The sequence below is a fragment of the Tachypleus tridentatus genome, unplaced genomic scaffold, assembly GCF_004210375.1.
Source record: "Tachypleus tridentatus isolate NWPU-2018 unplaced genomic scaffold, ASM421037v1 Hic_cluster_1, whole genome shotgun sequence".
Lineage (NCBI taxonomy): Eukaryota > Metazoa > Arthropoda > Merostomata > Xiphosura > Limulidae > Tachypleus > Tachypleus tridentatus.
The window spans coordinates 31351806-31376790 of record NW_027467777.1 but is presented as its reverse complement, the minus strand read 5'-3'; the positions used below and the strand labels follow the sequence as shown (position 1 = coordinate 31376790).

Sequence of the window (24985 nt, the reverse complement as noted above, 5' to 3'; positions counted from 1 at the left end):
ATCAATCTTACTATTAGTTGGTAAAAGAATAGCCCAAGTGTTGGTGGTGTGTAGTAATGAATAGCTGCCTTCCATCTAGTATTACACTGCTGAATAATAGACGACTATCGTAGATAGCCCTCACGTAGTTTTATCAAAAAGTGATAAACTTAAGCAAATGTTTTATAACAAATACCATGTGAATTAATACTATTTGTTTCGCTAACCGAGCTGTCTAATTTACTTTATAGAAAATCGCATGTTTCGTCATTGCATAGTGTCAATTTAGTTTGACACTTGGATTTTGTCAATGTTTCAACAGTTTGGTCCGATCGGTTCCCAACCGGTGGGTCGCGATTCCCAGGGGTCGCGAAGCCTTGGTAGGGAGTCACGTAGCCTTGTTAGAAGTAGCTTGGGATAACATTAATTTTATTTCATCAATTACATTTTTTTTTGTTTCGGTGCAAAGCAAAACGTGTGCAACGTTAGTTCAATGTCATTAGGTGATATTATGGGTGTATGTATGCGTGCCTATGTGAAAGTGTATGTGTCTGCAACTGTATGTATGTGTGTACTAGTGAGTAGCAAGTATGTGAGTGCACGCGCATGTACGTATGCTTGTGTGTCTGTTTAGCTGTGATTAAGTGTGTGTGTGCTCGCTGTCGACACGTGAGTCACATGTCCGTTGCTGATTGGTGGATGACGCGACTGGCCACGCTCCCTTCCCTCCCAGTACTTACCCCATCATTACTCTACCTGCACCCCCCACAAGTAGTCAGTGTAAGATCTACAGTTGCCAAAGCGTTCATTATTCAACATTTTTATTTTATTTTAACAAGGAGATAAGTAAGCAGAAGTAAGCTATGAGTTGTGTCCATGGCTAAACTGCGCAGATACTCAGAATGCTACCTCAACATTGGCTTCACCACTGTGCTCGCCAACGACGGCATCGAGAAACTGGTGCAGAATCAATGAAACTATCAAAACTCAAGCGTCATCTCGAGACGAAACATCCAGAACACTCAAAGAAGGGTTTGGATTTCTTCAAACGGCATGAACGGTGTCTTAAAAGCCAAAGAATCGATAGAAGTGGGTCGTTTCAGCAGCAGAGTGCAGCCGTAGTGGAAGCTTCAGATGAGATTGCATTCAAAATTGCTAAACAAAGAAAAGCCTCACACGATTGGAGAAACACTTCTTAAACCCTGCATAGTGAAATCAGTAAATCTTATTCTTGGAGAAGCCAGTGCAAAGAAGATGCAGCAAGCATCCCTGTCAAATAATACTATACAGAGGCGCATTTCTAAAATGTCTATGGATGTGAAGGAACAGGTTTTGACTGAAATCAAGGGTTCCTCTTTGTTCTCCTTTCAGCTCGACGAGTCAACAGATGTAAGTTCATGTTCTCAGTTGCTTGTCTTCGTGAGATACATTAATTCAGGTGACATCAAAGACGAATTCTTATTCTGCAGTGCACTTGAAACCACAACAAAAAGCTGATGGTGTCATGGAAAAAGTTTAAACTTTTATCAAGACGAAGATCTTCAATGGGAAAACGTGTGTGGGGTTTGTATGGATGGAGCACCGGCTATGCTGGGATCGAAATCAGGATTCCAGTCGAGAGTAAAGAAGCTAGCACCTCAAGCAAAGGGCATCCACTGCATGATTCACCGATATGCTCTCGCCAGTAAGATTCTCCCTGCCTCTCTGCAGGAAGTACTCGAATCTGTAATAAAAAATTGTAAATTATGTGAAGACTCAAGCACTCAAGACTCGCCTATTCAAAGAACTATGCAAAAACATGAATGTTGACCACGAAGTCCTTCTCTTCTACACAGCAGTACGTTGGTTGTCGAAAGGAAACGTTATTAATCGTGTCTTTGAAATGAAAGATGAAATAAAGCTATTCCTGGAGACTCAAGAAAGGAAAGATCTTGTAGCTCACTTCGAAGATGAAGCATGGAATAAAAGGGTTGCGTACCTAGCCGACATTTTTGACCAGCTGAACAAGCTCAATTTGAAGCTTCAAGGAAGGGAAACACATGTTCTCCTTTTTCAAGATAGGCTTCGGGCCTTTGTTTCCAAACTGCAGAACTGGCGTCGGAAAACCAATCTTGGAAACATCAATATGTTTGAAAAACTTTGTGGAGTGACGGATGAGTCTCAGATCCAACTGGATCAGTTCCTCAAGAATGAGATTACCGAACATCTTCAGTCTCTAGAAAGGAAGTCGAGCGTTACTTCCCTGAGCTATCACAGGAACAGGAGGCCCTGGTAAGGAACCCATTTTGTACTGAACTTGATGTATCCAGCATCCCAGATGATATCCAAGATGAATTTCTGGATCTAAGGAACGACTCTTCAGCTCGTGATCTCTTCAAGGTGAAATCCGTGACTCAGTTCTGGTGCGCTATGTATCAGTCATACTCCAAAGTCAGCATGATAGCTTTACGTGTCCTTGTTCCATTTGCTTCTACCTACTTGTGTGAGGCAGGTTTTCCACTCTTGTCAATATAAAACAAAGAATAGGAACAGATTGGATGTTGGAGATGACATGAGACTGGATCTAACAAACGCTCGGCCACGAATTTCAAAGCTTGCTGCTGAAATGCAACATCAGGCATCTCACTAGCTGGGTTGGATAGCTGTTCAAACCTATGTTAATATTATTTTAGGAAATATATGTTCTTTTTTGTGAATTCAGGTTGGACCAGTGTGATTTAATTTGCTAATAAATAATTACAGAATTTTAAAATATTTTTTTAGATGTTTCTTTCCCTCTCCTTCACAGAAAATAAAAGAAAAATTAAGCTGCTGATAGTAAGCCCAAAGTAGGGGGCCACATGGGTTTCAAACTTTTAGGTAAGGGGTCGCAAGTGCCAAAAGGTTGGGAACCCTGGGTTATAGCATTAGTTTCGTAAGTTACTTTAATCTTTGGACATGTGTTAATCTCCGTCTTCTAAATAGTGCTTGGAACAAACACACACTTTCTTCTGTAATGTTTTTTTGGTTAATGAGTTTAATCTATTCAAGCTTTGTTGGCTTATCAGACGGCATAGAACGAATATAAACAAGATTAAACACATGCTGACTTTATGCAATTTTCCGTTTGTTTCACACATAAATTCCTTTCATGTATTCAGTTTTCAGCAATTATGTGAACAACCATTAACTGCACAAGAATTACCTCTGTCATATTTTACAGCAACAATTATGACGAAAAAAACAACAGAATAAAAACAAAAGATCGGTGTTGTTTTGATTACGGCACGTGCTTTATCTTTCGTTCTTGCTATGGCTGATACAAGATGTGACACATTACTGTTGACGCTCATGAAAACTGGCGAGATATGATTACAATATACGTCATTAAACGTTAGTATAAGGCCTATTATATTTTTTGAAACTGTATTATATATCTAGTCCGGTAGTGATTAGCTAAGCATGTAGTCGTCAATGGATACGTGAAATATAGTGCGGTTGGAATACTACTGTTATACGCTCTTTTAATTTTTAAAAGTTAAATCCCCATAAAATACAGTGTTAGAATGCTAATAGGCCTTACACTAATCAAAATAAATCATCATCAGTAACAGTAGCTCACATACGTTTGTCGACTTCAGGTTAGTTAGTTTTTTATGAATAAATGAAATTACTCATAAGTTCTAAAACTAGATGAATAGACTGAAATATATATCCTCATGTTAACAAAGTTTGTAGATATACTGAGATTAAAACTATTTTATTATAAACTAATTGAAAAATGGCGCATTGTTTCATGATGTTTCTCTACAAACTCAAATCTACGTTCCAATAACAACACAGTTTTCATTTTTTATCTTTGTTTCTAGTTAATATGGTGTAGTGTTTCAACACACATTACAGCACTTTTTCAACAAAACGTTTGGACGAAACTTGTTACAATAACTATCACGTAGAATATTTAAACTTACGTAATATATTGATTTATACTTGTAATATTTAAAACCATCGTCTGTCTGTAACCAATACTGATGGTTCGAAATACTTGGTAAAATATCTTTACTTTTCACTTGTTGTTCGTTATGTAATTTGGAAACCTCAAAATAATTAATTACTTGGTATTTTAACAGGATTTTAAAAAACAAGTTAAAATCATGTAGTACTGAAAACAATTTTCAATGTGAACTGAATCAACAAATACTTATTTTTAAATTACTAGCTTGAAAGTTGAAAAACAAATACTGACCAAGGCAAAAACAAAGGACATAATTTCCAAATACAATAACTTTATTTGATTCGGTTATTTTAAAGTGAATTTAACCTATAGTTATACTGTAGTTATAAAAGTGATTAAAATTGGAGTTTAAGATACCAAGAAATTAGCGAGTTAAGCCTACTTACATTAAAGTATGCTAAGTTTATACATATAAAGCAAATTGAATTTCGCTAAAATTTGGATTAATAAAAATGAAATACAAAAAATAGCACTCTTTATTCATTTCAAATTTACGTCTAGAATAGTTTAAGGTTGTTGAATAACAACACCGAAGGAATTATTTTAAAAACAACATGATTTGCGAAATTCTGGCCAAAACACGTTTTCCCTAAATAACAAGTAACTCAGTTAGATTAATACCTCCAAGTTTTTATAGAATGGACATGTCAACTTTATGTTTAAACGAGGGTTAGAAAAACAACAAAAACTGATAACATTTTTCCTATAAATTAATGTGCTATCATGTAGATACCTACATAAACAAGAATCACATTCAAGAGATACTTTCATTTTTCCTAATACTGTTATATATTTGAATAAATCACAACTTATAAGTCGTATGTTCTAAAACTGCAAAGATAAATTAGAGTTAACACATGGTGTGTGTTTTTCTTATAGTAAAGCCACACTAGGCTATCTGCTGAGTTTCATGGTGGACTGGTATTATAACTGGACAAACTACCTCCACCTCAAATGTTAGCCATGAAAAAAACTGACACAAAATAAAGAGAATAATTCTCACACGAAACTTGCTTGTTTACGATTTTAGATCTAACGAAACCTTTCCAAACTTCGCATAATTATTAAGTCCATTTTTGTTGTCAATGTCATTATTAGAGGGACCACAACCTCATAATTACCTATATAATTTTTAGTTGTCCCCCCGCAGTATCAATACAATTTAACATCAAGCTAAAAGTACGACTTATTTTTTTTTTAACCCTGTATAATGAAAACGCAGCTCACAAACATTGCCACTACTGTATTACAAACAACTCGTGTGATAGGCTTAACCGATACTGCTACAAGAAAACGTGATTTTCATTTTATCACAGATGAATATTTGGCAGTGTCCGGAAATACTGAGAGCCACCTTTATAATTTGTGTCTCAACGAATTAAACGTTTTATTATTACGACTGGGTAACAGTAACACACAAAGAAGCAAACATAACTTTTAAGTGTTAAAATTATATCATTGGTAATACACAAAATAAATTTAACATTCATTAAAATTGTGCCTTTATAAACGCACATAAAAATTAATAATCTAATATTAAGAATTATGATTAGTTTAAGCTACTAAATAAAAGACAGCAAGTTTTAAATTACAAAGAGACTTGAATACAACAACTGTTTTATTTCAATGATGTAAAAATAAACTTTTAATAAATCCTCGTTCTGTAGACATAAATCATAATTCTAATACGTCATCATGTCTATGTGATTTTAAGAAATTAACTTCTGACTGTTATTAAATTTCATTACATATCATAGAGATGGTTAGACATTTATTTAACTTTCAATACACTTTAAGAGAGTAAATACGTTGAACTTCTCATGACAACTCAGTGTTAACGTATCACATAATCATCTATCAGTGAATTGTTTGAACATGTAAAGTTTTTATTAAGAAGTAAAACATAAGGTGTTGTTAAATAAAATGTGGAAAAAGTTGACCATTTATTTAGGGTAGGACAAAATAACATTTTCAATTAGACTGCTAGGTTATCTTGATATTAAATATAAGAAAACAGCTATTAACTAAACTATGAGCCCACCATCAGCTGGTAAAGTCTAAATAAAATGAATTTTGATCATTTTAGTGGGATAGCATATGAAAGCGACATCTGTATTATACTTTTAACATTACTTTTATTTAAAAAAAAAACAACTAAGCAAGTGTAAAATTAAAACCATTTAACTTCCTTTTACTGTCAGAAATATTCACCTAAGACTGCTACTCCCTTAGTAAATTAGTTTGATTTTATGTAGGTTTATTGAGGGAGGAAAGCTGTTTTATTAACCGGCATTAGTTCTTCTCAGGCTGTTTCTTTTCGCCCACACTCCAACAACGAAGGTCTCTATGTCACATTCGTTCTGACCTCTGATGATTCGAAAGTAGCCATCTTCGCCCCATCCGGATCCCCAGGAGTTAGCGCAGATCTGTAAAACCAGAACAAAACCCAAAATAATGAAATAAACTGTGAAATGTAATACTGTTTGTTTGTTTAGAACAGAGACACATTGCGCCCTCTGCTATGTCTACTGCGACGAATCGAACACAGAATTTTACCGTTGTAAGTCTATTCAATATCCACTGTTCTACTGTGAGAAGAAATACAATCTATGTAAGAAATTCACTGTTCATACGTAAGTAGAGAGACAGAGAATCGCATAATTACAATATTATTTACCTCTAGAGATATACGTGTCATACCGTGAGTTGGTAAAAATATTGTTTTTTGAATTCGCGCAAAGCTACACGAGGGCTATCTGCGCTAGCCGTCCCTAATTTAGCAGTGTAAGACTAGAGGGAAGGCAGCTAGTCATCACCACCTACCGCTAACTCTGGGGCTACTCTTTTACCAACGACTAGTAGGATTGACCGTTACATTATAACGCCCCCATGGCTGAAATGGCGAGCATGTCTAGTGTGACGGGGATTCGAACCCGCGACCCTCAGATTATGAGTCGAGTGCCTTAACCATCTGGCCATGCTGTGCCCGGTAAAATATTAAAAACAAACAAGTGCTGTATTAAAGTTACGATCCCTACAACATCATGTGATTAGACGTTCATTTAAAGAAAATACAATAATTATAGGTTGCTTATGAATTAGGTTATACTAGATTAGGTAATGAATTCCATCTAAACCTACCAATTAGACTGTTGGACTTTGTCGTAACACACAGAAGTTTCATAGATACAACTGATATAAATATTTCACAGTTTAATATACACTTTATTTACGTCCAAATCACGTTTGTACAGTTTTATTTTTAACTGTCTTTTCTGTCCTTGAAGACATAGGTCAACCACAAACCACACCTAAACTCATGGGAAACATGAATCCAGCACACTAGTGTGTGAATATATTAAATAATCTCTGATACACACACTTATGTTTATTAATTACAAACTATGTGTTATTTATTAATGCTCACGTTTATTAAAAGTCGTAAAGATACATTTGTGGCAAAGTCTTGTCACTCACAAATCAAACTATAGAGCACATAACATGACTACACCATAAATCTACATAACATGACTACACCAGTTACTGTAAAGCTACATAACATGACTACACCATAAATCTACATAACATGACCACACCAGTTACTGAAAAGCTACATAACATGACTACACCAGTTACTGTAAAGCTACATAACATGACCACACCAGTTACTGTAAAGCTACATAACATGACTACACCAGTTACTGTAAAGCTACATAACATGACTACACCAGTTACTGTAAAGCTACATAACATGACTACACCAGTTACTGTAATGCTACATAACATGACTACACCATAAATCTACATAACATGACTACACAAGTTACTGTAAAGCTACATAATATGACTACACCAGTTACTGTAAAGCTACATAACATGACTACACAAGTTACTGTAAAGCTACATAACATGACTACACCAGTTCTGTAAAGCTACATAACATGACTACACAAGTTACTGTAAAGCTACATAACATGACTACAACAGTTACTGTAAAGCTACATAACATGACTACACCAGTTACTGTAAAGCTACATAACATGACTACACCAGTTACTATAAAGCTACATAACATGACTACACCAGTTACTATAAAGCTACATAACATGACTACACCAGTTACTATAAAGCTACATAACATGACTACACCAGTTACTGTAAAGCTACATAACATGACCACACCAGTTACTGTAAAGCTACATAACATGACTACACCAGTTACTGTAAAGCTACATAACATGACCACACCAGTTACTGTAAAGCTACATAAAATGACTACACCATTTACTGTAAAGCTACATAACATGACCACACCAGTTACTGTAAAGCTACATAACATGACTACACCAGTTACTGTAATGCTACATAACATGACCACACCAGTTACTGTAAAGCTACATAACATGACTACACCAGTTACTGTAATGCTACATAACATGACCACACCAGTTACTGTAAAGCTACATAACATGACTACACCAGTTACTGTAATGCTACATAACATGACTACACCATAAATCTACATAACATGACTACACAAGTTACTGTAAAGCTACATAACATGACTACACCAGTTACTGTAAAGCTACATAACATGACTACAACAGTTACTATAAAGCTACATAACATGACTACACCAGTTACTGTAAAGCTACATAACATGACCACACCAGTTACTGTAAAGCTACATAACATGACTACACCAGTTACTGTAAAGCTACATAACATGACCACACCAGTTACTGTAAAGCTACATAACATGACTACACCAGTTACTGTAATGCTACATAACATGACCACACCAGTTACTGTAAAGCTACATAACATGACTACACCAGTTACTGTAATGCTACATAACATGACCACACCAGTTACTGTAAAGCTACATAACATGACTACACCAGTTACTGTAAAGCTACATAACAAGACTACAACAGTTACTGTAAAGCTACATAACATGACCACACCAGTTACTGTAAAGCTACATAACATGACCACACCAGTTACTGTAAAGCTACATAACAAGACTACAACAGTTACTGTAAAGCTACATAACATGACTACACCTGTTACTGTAAAGCTACATAACATGACTACAACAGTTACTGTAAAGCTACAAGACTATACACCTTTCTTAACTTATTTAAACAGATAGATTACGTACCCAGTACTTCTTGTGTTTATCCCCTCTCTTCTCCACGCCCCACCTGTAAAAAGGAGCTATATTGAACATGGCACTTTAAGATTATATATAATAACAATGGTCATGTTATATGTTAAAAACTAAACGTCATACGGTTGTACCGTTAACAAAAAATATAAAATTAATACTGTAGCTTTCTGCCCAAGAAATGATCCTTTAATATGTGAACTTGTTTATTTGTTACATTCAGTAATATTTATTTAAAGATAATGCGGGTAATGATAATTTGTGTTATAAGAATATTATAAAATTGTTAATAATAATTTGTTTCTCAATATATCATGTATAATTTCATTGTTAGAACTGTTTCTTTGTTATTAGATTAAAATAAAACAAAACATTTTTGTACCCTATGATTCGAACGGAGTGCCATCCTTGATTGGAAGGATTTGTATTAGTTAGTGGTAACTTTCGGTAGATGCCGCTAGCATAGCTGAAGAAATCCTGCATCACACGGAAGGTTGCTGACAAATAAAAATAACACAATGGATTCAGGATAATCAAATAATATTAACTACAAATCAAGGAAAACTGTTTATAGAGATCAAACTGGTAACGAGTACGTGTAATTAAACATATAGTTTTTTATTATAAATACCAGAATGTATTATTTCATCAGTTGAGTTGCTTTGATTTTAAGGATGGTTTCGGTCATAATCCCAATAAAACATCACAAGATTCGACGATCATAGACTAGTTCTAAATCTATATAGTATGTTAATATTATAATAATGAAGAAATAAACAATAATGAACATAATCATATTAACACACATTTAACGAATACTATTAATAGAAATAGTGTGGAGGAAAAAGAGAAGATACAATAGTTTTACCTAAACTTTATTATTCATTTTTACAAAAACTGTTAGGCCTACTACTTTTTATAATTATTCATGAAAATCACACTGTCATCTAATGAAAATATTAACTATAACATGATGACAGGTAAGTTGGAATATATACAAGCTAGCACGTATATTTAATTTCATGTATTAGAAATCTGATAAGATAGTCTTACCTTGGACTGGTCCGTTCTTATAAATTTCATGCATGATGTCACTCTCCTATCGTAAAAAAAATGTATTAATTTTTATTCTTTAAAGATACTTTAATAAAATTAGTTGATTGTTTCTTTTCCCTCGATATTAAGAAATTTTACCCTAGCATATTTCTGAAACATTTCTACAATTTTTAACGTAGAAAAAATCTGCCTTATACTTAAAATTTTGGTTGGATTCGAAGTTCAATCGATCGATAAAAATATTAGGTCTCTCAAAAGTGGTTCCAAATATTTGGCTTTTAAATTTGTGGAACACCAAAATACTGATTTGTGTTTCCCAAATGTGTTCACCATCCACCCTACAAAGTACGTTTAGGAAAACGAAATCACTGATGCTGACGAAAAAAACCTGAAAAATTATGGTTTGAAATATAACATGATCCTTAGCTATGGGTTCACGTTTATTAAACTAACTGCGTGACGTCACTCTTACGTAATTAGTTAGAACATCAACCACAAGATAGGAATGGGTCGGACGTATGTTCAGTTTAATGAGCCTTTGAACATTTCAAGATACAAATCGTAAGAATGGAATATTAGTTAGTAACTGATGTTGGTAAGGCTACAGTTCTTCATTTTTAAGCCATGCTACAAAGGCTTGGTCACTGGTCAAGATTTTGGTTCAGTAAGTTCAGTGCGTTGGACTTATACTGCTAAAATTTGAATTTCGATACCCGAAGTGGCCAGATCACAAAGTTACAGTGAAATTGTCTTTCAAACAGCATAAACCGAATAAGGCTAGGTGGTTTAGGGAACTCGACTCGTAATCTGAAGGTCACGGGTTCGAATCCCCGTCACACCAAACATGCTTGCCCTTTCAGCTGTGGGGGCGTTATAATGTCAATCTTACTATTCGTCGGTAAAAGAGTAGCCTAACAGTTGGCGGTGGGTGGTGATGACCAGCTGTCTTCCCTCTAGCCTTACAAAGCTACATAAGGGACGGCTAGCGCAGATACCCCTCGTAACTTTGGGCGAAATTCAAAACAAATCAATCTGTATTTAAAACACAGAAAATCTCTTTAACTGTTAACTGCTAAACATCTGTATATTATTACTAGTGATATAATTTAACAGTTTCTCACCGACGGACCAACCCGATAAGGAGGAGTTGACCTATTCTTTACACCCCGTATACCAGATGGACATCGGAAACGTTTGTGTCGTCCACGAGGAATTCTGCAAAGTCCTTCTTTACCTGAGTGTCCACTTGTGTAAGGATAGCACTGTTCTGACGTGAGCCTAAAATGTTAGAAACATTTTAGAATAAAATGTGTTAAACAATGAGAAAGCCAGCGATCAAGACGAAACACTGTTTGGATAAAATGAGTCCTCTTTGAAACTACCCCACTGTCCACCCCCAAAAAGTATAATTTCTTAAGAATACCAACGTTATCCATCAATCAATACGTTACGTATTCTCATCTGATAGATAGTAATTTATATACAGTCATGTGAAAAAGTTAGGACACCCTATGAAAACCTGTGTATTTGTGTAACATTTTTGGATATATAGATATTTAATCTCAATTTTTACAATACTGAGAGATTATAGGAATATAAGTAAACAATTAAAACTGAAGAAAAGACTTTTCATGATCTTCTGTAAATGTAATTCTACACAAATGAATATTTTAACTGAGAAAAAAGTTAGGACACCCCCACATTTATTCCCACTTAAAATGGCTCAACTCACACACAGGTGTATCACACCAGGTGTACATGATTAGAAGATCGTTACTCAGCATTTTTAATGAGGCTTGTCCTATTTAAACCTCAGACATTTAGTTTGGTGTGCTCCTGACTGTTGAAGTGAGAGTGAGCACCATGGTGAGAGCAAAAGAGCTGTCTGAGACCTTCCGAAAGAAAATTGTAGCAGCTTATGAGTCTGGTAAGGGATTTTAAAAAATCCCAAAAGATTTTGAAATCAGCCATTCCACTGTCTGGAAAATAGTCAAGAAGTGGAGGACTTTCAAAACAACTGTCAACAGGTCTGGTCGTCCAAGCAAGTTCACCCCGAGAGCAGACCGCAAGATGCTAAAAGAGGTCTCCAAAAACCCTAACATATCATCACGGGACCTACAGCAGGCTCTGGCTACTGTTGATGTGAAAGTACATGTTTCTACAATCAGAAAGAGACTGCACAAGTTTAACTTGCGTGGGAAGTGTGCAAGGAGGAAACCTTTGCTCTCTAAGAGAAACATCAAGACCAGATTGAAGTGTGCCAGAGAGAATGTAGACAAAGACCAGGTCTTCTGAAATAATGTTCTTTGGACAGATGAGTCCAAAATTGAATTATTTGGACACCAGAACAGAAGACATGTTTAGCGTAAACCAAATACAGTATTCCAGAAAAAGAACCTCATACCAACTGTGAAGCATGTAGGTGGAAGTTTGGGGCTGCTTTTCTGTAGCAGGACCTGGACAGCTCACAATCATAGAATCCACCATGAATTCTACTGTGTATCAGAGGGTGCTTGAGGATCATGTGAAACCATCTGAAAGAAAAGTAAAGCTCAAGCGGAACTGGACCATGCAACACGACAATGACCCAAAACATACCAGTAAATCCACCAAGGACTGGCTGAAAACTAAGAAATGGAGAGTCCTGGAACGGCTAAATCTAAGCCCAGATCTTAATCCCATTGAGATGCTGTGGGGTGACTTAAAATGGGCTGTACATGCAAGAAACCCCTCAAACATCTCACAGAATTCTGCATTGAGGAGTGGGGCAAACTTTCTTCAGACCGATGTCAGAGACTGGTAGATGGCTACAAGAAGTGTCTCGCTGCAGTTATTTCAGCCAAAGGGGGTAACACTAGCTATTAGGGGGTAGGATGTCCTAACTTTTACCTCAGTTAGAATATTCATTTGTGTAGAATTACATTTACAGAAGATCATGAAAAGTCTTTTCTTCAGTTTTAATTGTTTACTTATATTCCTATAATCTCTCAGTATTGTTAAAATTGAGATTAAATATCTATATATCCAAACATGTTACAAAAATACACAGGCTTCCATAGAGTGTCCTAACTTTTTCACATGACTGTAACTGTAATTTTTCTCTTACCCAAACAAGAGGATTTTTATAAGAATGTATTTAGTGGAAGATATACATATTACTTTTAAATTTTAAACTCTTAATGTTACCAATAATCATTAATAAACGTATTAGTTACCCCTGGTTTCGTAAAAACCACCAAGCTCTGTCTATATGGCCTCCTTCACAACCCTGCTGCCCTCTGGTGTTGCAAGAAACAAGATGCTGAGGAGACAATGTTAATCTTTCTCGGCCTCTCGACTGGATGGCTCTCCGATCAGAAGCTAATGCTGTAGAAACCAGATGTTAGAGATAAAACAACGTTATGGTGTGAGGATCTTTCCCTATCTGGCCAAGAATCACCCTAATTAGTTTACTTCTTATTATACACCAGTATTAGATCTGGTATACTTTTAAAAGTGTATTTTATATCCAGTATCTCGGGGATTTTAAGAATGAGATGAATGTATAATAATAGTATATCAAACACACACACTTTCTTTAGGTACCATATCCAAACAGAACATTGGTGACCAAGGTCTTCCACAGATCTCTTCCTCTCTACGTACCGTATCCAAACATGACATTGGTGACCAAGGTCTTCAACAGATCTATCCCTCTCTACGTACCATAGCCAAATAGGACATTCGTGGCCAAGGGCTTCCACAGATCTCTCCCTCTCTACGTACTGTATCCAAACATAATATTGGTGACCAAGGTCTTCCACAGATCTCTTCCTCTCTACGTACCGTATCCAAACATGACATTGGTGACCAAGGTCTTCAACAGATCTATCCCTCTCTACGTACCATATCCAAACAGAACATTGGTGACCAAGGTCTTCCACAGATCTCGTCCTCTCTACGAACCATATCCAAATAGGACATTCGTGGACAAGGGCTTCCACAGATCTCTCCCTCTCTACGTACCGTATCCAAACATAATATTGGTGACCAAGGTCTTCCACAGATCTCTCCCTCTCTACGTACCGTATCCAAATATAATATTGGTGACCAAGGTCTTCCACAGATCTCGTCCTCTCTACGTACCATATCCAAACAGGACATTGGTGGCCAAGGTCTTCCACAGATCTCGTCCTCTCTATGTACCATATCCAAACAGGACATTGGTGGCCAAGGTCTTCCACAGATCTCGTCCTCTCTATGAACCATATCCAAACTGGATATTGGTGGTCAAGGAATTTCACATATCTATCCTTCTATATTATCTGTTAATGTCTTTTCCACTTTCAGAAATGCATATTTTGCTATTCATATTCTACATTTACCATCTGGTGTTATGTAGTTTTAAAGTAGTTAAATTCATTGACCTATCTTGTTCCTTATCTACTTTGACAGACAGAAATAGTCTTATTTGCAATTAACACACATTCTGTTTTCCCACAGTTAACACTTAAACTAATCTTCCCACTTTCGATAAAATAATTTGTAACTTATCTTCTGAATCAGCCATTAAAACTGTGTCATCAGTAAAGTACAAGTTGTTCAAATTCTTTCCACCAATGATCAGTTTTGGTAACTCCTCAATGTCCCTCAGGAATTTCTCATTTTACAAATCAAACAAGTCATATTAAAACAAACAGTTTTGCTCAATGTTTTACTTACTTGTTTTCTATTTTTCACTACTGCAGTTTAGTCCAACAAAAGGTTCTTAAAATTCCCAATTCTTTACCACAAGTGTCCACCTTCTCCATAATGTTTATTACCTCCACATGTATCAAGAGCTTTAGAATAATCACTAGAGCACAATAAAAGTCCTTCATGTCTATTATCCACTACAAAAACATTTTTACCAAGATGATGGCATTTCTTCTTCCACGATCATCAATAAAAAACATATTGAACTTTTGCAATCTCTGGTTTCATTCTACTTCATTATTAACACATTTAACGGGATCTCTATCACATAGCTCATAAAACTGATGGTTCGATAATGTTCACAATAAATTGGTCTTTTAGGGATTACAATGAACATTGAGTTATCAGAGATCATTTTACTACTTTTATAAACTTCATTGATAACAGTTCTTAACTTATTCATACCAAATTATTCCAAACATCTAATCTACAATAATTTCATGTTGTCTTGCAGTTTTCTTGGTTTCCACTCTGTTGACAAGTGTTCGTTTTTACGATTGTTCTTCATAATTATCGTCGAATACACTCTGTCCATCTTTTCAACAGTTGTTCCTTTTCCATAATTACATCATCATTCTCAGCTTTTATACAGTCACCAGCAGTACACCCTTTTTTATCCTTAATGTTTCCCATTTTCCTACACATTGATTTAACATCTTTAAGTTTTTCTGTACATCTTGCATTAAGCCAGTTTTCATTTCTTCATTACACATTGAACAAATTCTTTTCTCCAGTTTCTTATAGGCTTCCACACTACGGGTTTTTATCTTCCTTCCACGAGTCCAAGGTTTTCTGCTTCTTTTACCATAATTTTAGAATAATAACCCCATTCAACTGGTGCTTCTTTAGAATAATAACCACATTCAACTAGTGCTTCTTTAGAATAAAACCACATTCAACTAGTGCTTCTTTAGAATAATAACCCCATTCAACTGGTGCTTCTTTAGAATAATAACCCCATTCAACTGGTGCTTCTTTAGAATAATAACCACATTCAACTAGTGCTTCTTTAGAATAATAACCCCATTCAACTAGTGCTTCTTTAGAATAAAACCCCATTGAACAAGTGCTTCTTTAGAATAATAACCACATTCAACTAGTGCTTCTTTAGAATAATAACCCCATTCAACTAGTGCTTCTTTAGAATAATAACCCCATTCAACTGGTGCTTCTTTAGAATAAAACCACATTCAACTAGTGCTTCTTTAGAATAATAACCCCATTCAACTAGTGCTTCTTTAGAATAAAACTACATTCAACTAGTGCTTCTTTAGAATAAAACCACATTCAACTAGTGTTTCTTTAGAATAATAACCCCATTCAACTGGTGTTTCATTAGAATAATAACCCCATTCAACTAGTGTTTCTTTAGAATAATAACCCCATTCAACTAGTGTTTCTTTAGAATAATAACCCCATTCCACTAGTGCTTCTTTAGAATAATAACCCCATTCAACTGGTGTTTCTTTAGAATAATAACCCCATTCAACTAGTGTTTCTTTAGAATAATAACCCCATTCAACTGGTGCTTCTTTAGAATAATAACCACATTCAACTAGTGCTTCTTTAGAATAATAACCCCATTCAACTGGTGCTTCTTTAGAATAAAACCACATTCAACTAGTGCTTCTTTAGAATAAAACCACATTCAACTAGTGCTTCTTTAGAATAATAACCACATTCAACTGGTGTTTCTTTAGAATAATAACCCCATTCCACTAGTGCTTCTTTAGAATAATAACCCCATTCAACTGGTGTTTCTTTAGAATAATAACCCCATTCAACTAGTGTTTCTTTAGAATAATAACCCCATTCAACTGGTGCTTCTTTAGAATAAAACCACATTCAACTAGTGCTTCTTTAGAATAATAACCCCATTCAACTGGTGCTTCTTTAGAATAATAACCACATTCAACTAGTGCTTCTTTAGAATAATAACCACATTCAACTAGTGCTTCTTTAGAATAATAACCCCATTCAACTAGTGCTTCTTTAGAATAATAACCCCATTCAACTGGTGCTTCTTTAGAATAATAACCCCATTCAACTAGTGCTTCTTTAGAATAATAACCCCATTCAACTAGTGCTTCTTTAGAATAATAACCACATTCAACTAGTGCTTCTTTAGAATAATAACCCCATTCAACTAGTGCTTCTTTAGAATAAAACCACATTCAACTAGTGCTTCTTTAGAATAATAACCACATTCAACTGGTGTTTCTTTAGAATAATAACCCCATTCAACTAGTGTTTCTTTAGAATAATAACCCCATTCAACTAGTGTTTCTTTAGAATAATAACCCCATTCCACTAGTGCTTCTTTAGAATAATAACCCCATTCAACTGGTGTTTCTTTAGAATAATAACCCCATTCAACTGGTGCTTCTTTAGAATAAAACCACATTCAACTAGTGCTTCTTTAGAATAATAACCACATTCAACTGGTGCTTCTTTAGAATAAAACCACATTCAACTAGTGCTTCTTTAGAATAAAAACCACATTCAACTGGTGTTTCTTTAGAATAATAACCCCATTCCACTAGTGCTTCTTTAGAATAAAACCACATTCAACTAGTGCTTCTTTAGAATAATAACCACATTCAACTGGTGCTTCTTTAGAATAAAACCACATTCAACTAGTGCTTCTTTAGAATAATAACCACATTCAACTGGTGTTTCTTTAGAATAAAACCACATTCAACTAGTGCTTCTTTAGAATAATAACCACATTCAACTGGTGTTTCTTTAGAATAATAACCCCATTCCACTAGTGCTTCTTTAGAATAATAACCCCATTCAACTGGTGTTTCTTTAGAATAATAACCCCATTCAACTAGTGTTTCTTTAGAATAATAACCCCATTCAACTGGTGCTTCTTTAGAATAAAACCACATTCAACTAGTGCTTCTTTAGAATAATAACCCCATTCAACTGGTGCTTCTTTAGAATAATAACCACATTCAACTAGTGCTTCTTTAGAATAATAACCACATTCAACTAGTGCTTCTTTAGAATAATAACCCCATTCAACTAGTGCTTCTTTAGAATAATAACCCCATTCAACTGGTGCTTCTTTAGAATAAAACCACATTCAACTAGTGCTTCTTTAGAATAATAACCCCATTCAACTAGTGCTTCTTTAGAATAAAACCACATTCAACTAGTGCTTCTTTAGAATAATAACCACATTCAACTGGTGTTTCTTTAGAATAATAACCCCATTCAACTAGTGTTTCTTTAGAATAATAACCCCATTCAACTAGTGTTTCTTTAGAATAATAACCCCATTCCACTAGTGCTTCTTTAGAATAATAACCCCATTCAACTGGTGTTTCTTTAGAATAATAACCCCATTCAACTGGTGCTTCTTTAGAATAAAACCACATTCAACTAGTGCTTCTTTAGAATAATAACCACATTCAACTGGTGCTTCTTTAGAATAAAACCACATTCAACTAGTGCTTCTTTAGAATAAAAACCCCATTCAACTGGTGTTTCTTTAGAATAATAACCCCATTCAACTGGTGCTTCTTTAGAATAAAACCACATTCAACTAGTGCTTCTTTAGAATAATAACCACATTCAACTGGTGCTTCTTTAGAATAAAACCACATTCAACTAGTGCTTCTTTAGAATAATAACCACATTCAACTGGTGTTTCTTTAGAATAATAACCCCATTCCACTAGTGCTTCTTTAGAATAATAACCCCATTCAACTGGTGTTTCTTTAGAATAATAACCCCATTCAACTAGTGTTTCTTTAGAATAATAACCCCATTCAACTGGTGCTTCTTTAGAATAAAACCACATTCAACTAGTGCTTCTTTAGAATAATAACCCCATTCAACTGGTGCTTCTTTAGAATAATAACCACATTCAACTAGTGCTTCTTTAGAATAATAACCACATTCAACTAGTGCTTCTTTAGAATAATAACCCCATTCAACTAGTGCTTCTTTAGAATAATAACCCCATTCAACTAGTGCTTCTTTAGAATAATAACCACATTCAACTGGTGCTTCTTTAGAATAATAACCACATTCAACTGGTACTTCTTTAGAATAATAACCACATTCAACTGGTGCTTCTTTAGAATAATAACCACATTCAACTAGTGCTTCTTTAGAATAATAACCACATTCAACTGGTGTTTCTTTAGAATAATAACCCCATTCAACTAGTGTTTCTTTAGAATAATAACCCCATTCAACTAGTGTTTCTTTAGAATAATAACCCCATTCCACTAGTGCTTCTTTAGAATAATAACCCCATTCAACTGGTGTTTCTTTAGAATAATAACCCCATTCAACTGGTGCTTCTTTAGAATAATAACCCCATTCAACTAGTGCTTCTTTAGAATAATAACCCCATTCAACTGGTGCTTCTTTAGAATAAAACCACATTCAACTAGTGCTTCTTTAGAATAATAACCCCATTCAACTGGTGTTTCTTTAGAATAATAACCACATTCAACTGGTGCTTCTTTAGAATAATAACCACATTCAACTGGTGCTTCTTTAGAATAATAACCACATTCAACTAGTGTTTCTTTAGAATAATAACCCCATTCAACTAGTGTTTCTTTAGAATAATAACCCCATTCCACTAGTGCTTCTTTAGAATAATAACCCCATTCAACTAGTGTTTCTTTAGAATAATAACCACATTCAACTGGTGCTTCTTTAGAATAATAACCCCATTCAACTAGTGCTTATTTAGAATAATAACCACATTCAACTGGTGCTTCTTTAGAATAATAACCCCATTCAACTAGTGCTTCTTTAGAATAATAACCCCATTCAACTAGTGTTTCTTTAGAATAATAACCACATTCAACTGGTGCTTCTTTAGAATAATAACCCCATTCAACTAGTGCTTATTTAGAATAATAACCACATTCAACTGGTGCTTCTTTAGAATAATAACCCCATTCAACTAGTGCTTATTTAGAATAATAACCACATTCAACTGGTGCTTCTTTAGAATAATAACCCCATTGAACTAGTGCTTCTTTAGAATAATAACCACATTCAACTGGTGCTTCTTTAGAATAATAACCCCATTCAACTAGTACTTCTTTAGAATAATAACCCCATTCAATTAGTGCTTCTTTATAATAATAACCCCATTCAACTAGTGCTTCTTTAGAATAATAACCCCATTCAACTAGTGCTTCTTTAGAATACTAACCCCATTCAACTGGTGTTTCTTTAGAATAATAACCCCATTTGGACATATTTCCTTTATTTTTAAGTCCTTGAAAACAATTTTAACCACAACTATATGCATTTATGTAATCGGGTCGTTTACTATTAGAATTATATAATCGAGATTTTATGTCGCTTCTGGCTTCTAAGTTTGCTCAACCTTATCTTGATGGTTCACCCTCCAGAGACATGGTCGCCCCTGGGAAATTTTTGGATTATCATATTACATTGCTTAACCTTCTATTGGTAGTAACATAATCAAATTGGGTTCCAACAATATCTTCAAGACGTTTCTTCTCGGGTGGTGCTCGAACCACGTGTCCCTAATCACTCACAATCAAACTACTTCCCTACTGGTCAGTTCCACGCAGTCCAATAGCAACTTGACCACTTCCTGAGGTTTGCATTGTTTCTTGTTTATCAAGCATCACTCTATCCGATATTGTACAAAATAATGTAAACACTCTGAAGTGTCCAAAATCAACCAACTACACTAATTTCGCTCTATTCGGCCCGGCATGGCCAGGTGGTTACATCTCTTAATGGCATTCACACATAAGACTGTAGGTAACATAGATATACAACAAGCTATCCCTGGTGGGGAAGCATTAAAACAAATCTCTACCTGAAGTTGAAAATGCCCACGATGACCCACACTCTCCCTGATCCCTAATGTCTTGGATCATTCTCGGCCACCGTCGACGGGAATCGAAGCTTTCTGGCAAGGGTCGACGATCCAACGTTCGAATCTCGTTCATGTGCATCGTCTGTAGTGTGAACCAAACATTAATTAAGATATATGTTTATCTTACTTGCATAAACTATAAGGTGGTACAATTTTTTTCTGTTTTATAACTACAAATAAGACTGTTACCCATACAGTTTGAATAAACCAAAGATAATCCTTAGTCAAAGATGTCATTGATTTCAACAAGATTTCAACAGCATTAAACAAAAATATGCAATTTATTTTGTAGAAATTATTAAACGAGATGGGAACGGATATTGTGTTTTGAATCCGTTATGTGAGGTGTGCTTGATAAAGAACGGTGTTTTTGAACAGAATATACGATTATTTGTTTCTTATTATGTCGCCGTAGGACGTCTTTAATTTCAATAATTTAGTGTGACCGTTGTGTAATATTACATAACTTACGAGCAAACAAATAAAAATATATATTTATCAGTTCTTGTGCACGTACACATTATGTGAGTTTCCGGATGAAACAATATATCGATGGTAAAAGGGTTAACACTTATCCAACCGTGTAAGTAATCCCGGTGATACTAAACAATAAAGAACCCTAACCTGCATCACGACATGGTTTAGGTGATTCTAAACAACAAAGAACCCTAACATGCATCACGACATGGTTTAGGTGATACTAAACAATAAAGAACCATAACCTGCATCACGACATGGTTTAGGTGATTATAAACAATAAAGAACCCTAACCTGCATCACGACATGGTTTAGGTGATTCTAAACAACAAAGAACCCTAAACTACGTGACGACATGGTTTAGGTGATTCTACACAATAAAGAACCCTAACCTGCATCGCGACATGGTTTAGGTGATTCTAAACAATAAAGAACCCTAACATGCATCATGACATGGTTTATGTGATTCTAAACAATAAAGAACCCTAACCTGCATCACGATATGGTTTAGGTGATTCTAAACAATAAAGAACCCCAACCTACATAACAATATGGTTTAGCTGATTCTAAACAATAAAGAACTCTAATATACATCACGACATAGATTAACTGTTTCTAAACAATAAAGAACCCTAACCTGCATCACGACATGGTTTAGCTGATTCTAAACAATAAAGAACCCTAATCTACATCACGACATGGTTTAGGTGATTCTACACAATAAAGAACCCTAACCTGCATCGCGACATGGTTTAGGTGATTCTAAACAATAAAGAACCCTAACATGCATCACGACATGGTTTATGTGATTCTAAACAATAAAGAACCCTAACCTGCATCACGACATGGTTTAGATGATTCTAAACAATAAAGAACCCCAACCTACATAACAATATGGTTTAGCTGATTCTAAGCAATAAAGAACTCTAATACACATCACGACATAGATTAACTGTTTCTAAACAATAAAGAACCCTAACCTGCATCACGACATGGTTTAGCTGATTCTAAACAATAAAGAACCCTAACCTGCATCACGACATGGTTTAGGTGATACTAAACAATAAAGAACCCCAACCTACATAACAATATGGTTTAGCTGATTCTAAACAATAAAGAACCCTGATCTGCATCACGACATAGATTAGCTGTTTCTAAACAATAAAGGACCCTAACCTACATCTCAATATGATTTAGTTGATTCTAAACAATAAAAAACCCTAACTTACATCACGACATTGATTTATTCTTACTTCACGGGAGAACATCCCAACTTTCCTCATAATAACAGAACTCAACTTACCTCACGGTATGGTTTAAATGTTCCTAAACGATAACGGATCCCATATTCGAGTGTCCGGCCCCAGAAGAAGGAATAGTTAGAGGCCCGCCATCTGTGGGCGAAAAAGTTTACTTTAAATTATCTTCTGTTTTTTTTCCAAAACATTTCTTCACTTCATCCCTTAAAACTTATCCTTAAAGTAGGCTGTTCTACTTGATGTTTTAAACTATTTCAAAAGAATTTCGCCATATACTAAATTATTACGTTTAGTCTTAGCATACATATCACCCGCCAGACAGTTGAACCCATTCAATGAAAGACATAAAAACGTTTTTCCACGTGCAATCAAATTTCGGCAGCATTGCTTTGCTGTCATAATACTTTATATGCGCAAGAATAATTTTCTCTTTGTAGAAATTGCTGGATATTGTGTAAAAAGTCAATTCTAACAACGTTAATGAAATACTAGTGAAATATGCGTAGCTGGGAAAAAAATTTGATTGTTTACGAAAGAAATCCCCCCCCCAACAGTGGCACAGTCCTGAATTTATAATGCTAAAACCGACTTTCGATACCCGCAATTTGCACAACAAAGGTAGACCAATGTTTAATTACAAGTCAACATTATAATAAAAGTCCGAAAAAATTATTTTACGTGTTTTATTGGACGGTTTTAGCCGTCTGCCATGTTCTATATATCTTAATAAACTAAAACTATTCCTACTCATGAACAAATAGACAAGTTTGCCACTAAATAAATTTAAACTTTACAATAGTATTGTAATTATATACAAAAACTCTTAAGCGCAATTCATGTGACTTTGAAATAATAGGAGAGTTTGGTCAAAGTGAAATATTCTGTTCAGGGCGACGTAAATAATTAGAAATTTTAACATCATGGTAAACACGACTTTAAATTAGAATTTATTTAGTGTATCAAAAAAGTGGTGATTTATCGCTTTCTGTCTTTTTAACTTTAAATATAAGGAAAGTACATCTACAAAGACCTAAGATAAGAAAACATAAAACTTACCCATAATTCCCTCGATTAATTACATCATTGAGTTTCGGCTGAACGAGACACGGTTTATTTTCACACACGAATTCAAACTTGTTGGGGGCCGTCTTACGACATTCACTATAAAGATATTTCTAGATGATTTTCTAAACTAGAATGTCTAATTCTGCACAACTACATCAATCTTAACTTGAGGTTCAGGAAACTGCTCGCTGACTATCTCCCACACACAATTGTTATTAATAAAAGAGACATAAATTATTTTTCTTATATATATATATCAAATAAACTTTATTATGGAGTCAGCGTAGCTGAACATAGAAAGATAGTGAGAACTATGATCCAGTTCGTGGTTCTTTGTTTTAACCAATATTAGAAGGTATTATTCAATGAAGAGCGACAGATCCGATCAGAGGGGGATCAGCCATCGGGAAGTTACTCCTGTGTACACTTCCTTATTAAACATTATGTTACGGATACTCGTTACCCTAAATCTCAGCTGGGTTGTAACTACAGGGTAGAACAGGGTGATTCACGGATTACGTGGGTTTACTGTAATTATCAACCTAAAGATTTAAACACTGTCTATTTGCTTGAAAGATGTGTTAGCTGGAAGCACATTTTGTTTCTGTGTTTCACCTTATGAGAATCACGTTTCTAGTGTTAACGACAGATAGTTTAATAAAACACTAGAATAAAGTCGTCACGTTACAAAATGTCCATGTGCCTGTATATCTTCCAGGCGGATACGTATTACATAGATATGATGCATGGGTTAAACGGGCGGATTGAAATAACCCTCTAGAATTTAGGTACAGTTATCCCTAACTTAAAAGTGCTGAGTCAACCAGTCAGAGTATCTGTCGCCTGTTGATCACTTTTGCTAACGGACAAAAAACTGATTGTCATGGCGACAACGTGTTCGCTGGCATACCGCGGCGGCTCAAACCTTGAGCTTTAATATCCGCGGATCGACACATAAAATTATAGTTAAGTCCAAATGAGAGCACAACACTTAAAAACTATTTGTTTGTAACAACATAAAGTCACCTTGGGCTATTCGCTGTATCCACGGCGGGTATCCAACTCAGGATTTTAGCATTGTGAGTCCGTAGACTTACAAGGGGGTTACACAGAAACTGAAACTCAAATAATCCATCATTAATGTTTCTACATATTATCTATCCGTCAATGAGTTCCAGACCCTGTCGAGTGTTTTATAAACTATTTATGTGTTAAATTCCTTATTAATTTAACTTTATTAATTGTGTGTTTTATTAAAGAAGATGAAACATAGCAACATAACATTACTCAATATGTGAACACTAGGGTTAGCGAACAGTACCAAAACAAGTTGGTAATTTGAGAGTTGATCTCGCCAT

General features: G+C 35.1%; 3 protein-coding genes across 4 annotated transcripts in view; 1 reads left to right on the top strand and 2 right to left on the bottom strand.

Annotated features, from left to right (window-relative positions):
* LOC143241959 (granulin-2-like) overlaps window positions 1–24985 on the bottom strand; it is a 214628-nt gene that overhangs the window by 107040 nt on the left and 82603 nt on the right. The window lies entirely within an intron of this gene.
* Window positions 1–24985, top strand: part of LOC143241961 (progranulin-like) — a 42629-nt gene that overhangs the window by 4357 nt on the left and 13287 nt on the right. The gene's annotated exons all lie outside the window — the stretch shown is intronic.
* On the bottom strand, window positions 5577–23772 carry LOC143241950 (putative peptidase C1-like protein F26E4.3). The gene is made up of 9 exons (XM_076485266.1): window positions 23619–23772; window positions 22607–22697; window positions 20767–20908; window positions 13415–13565; window positions 11321–11477; window positions 10197–10242; window positions 9526–9640; window positions 9138–9180; window positions 5577–6399 (listed from the first exon to the last, which is right to left on the bottom strand). The coding sequence occupies exons 3-9, from the start codon at window positions 20903–20905 to the stop codon at window positions 6256–6258; spliced, it is 795 nt and encodes a 264-aa protein (XP_076341381.1). The 5' UTR covers window positions 20906–20908; window positions 22607–22697; window positions 23619–23772; the 3' UTR covers window positions 5577–6255.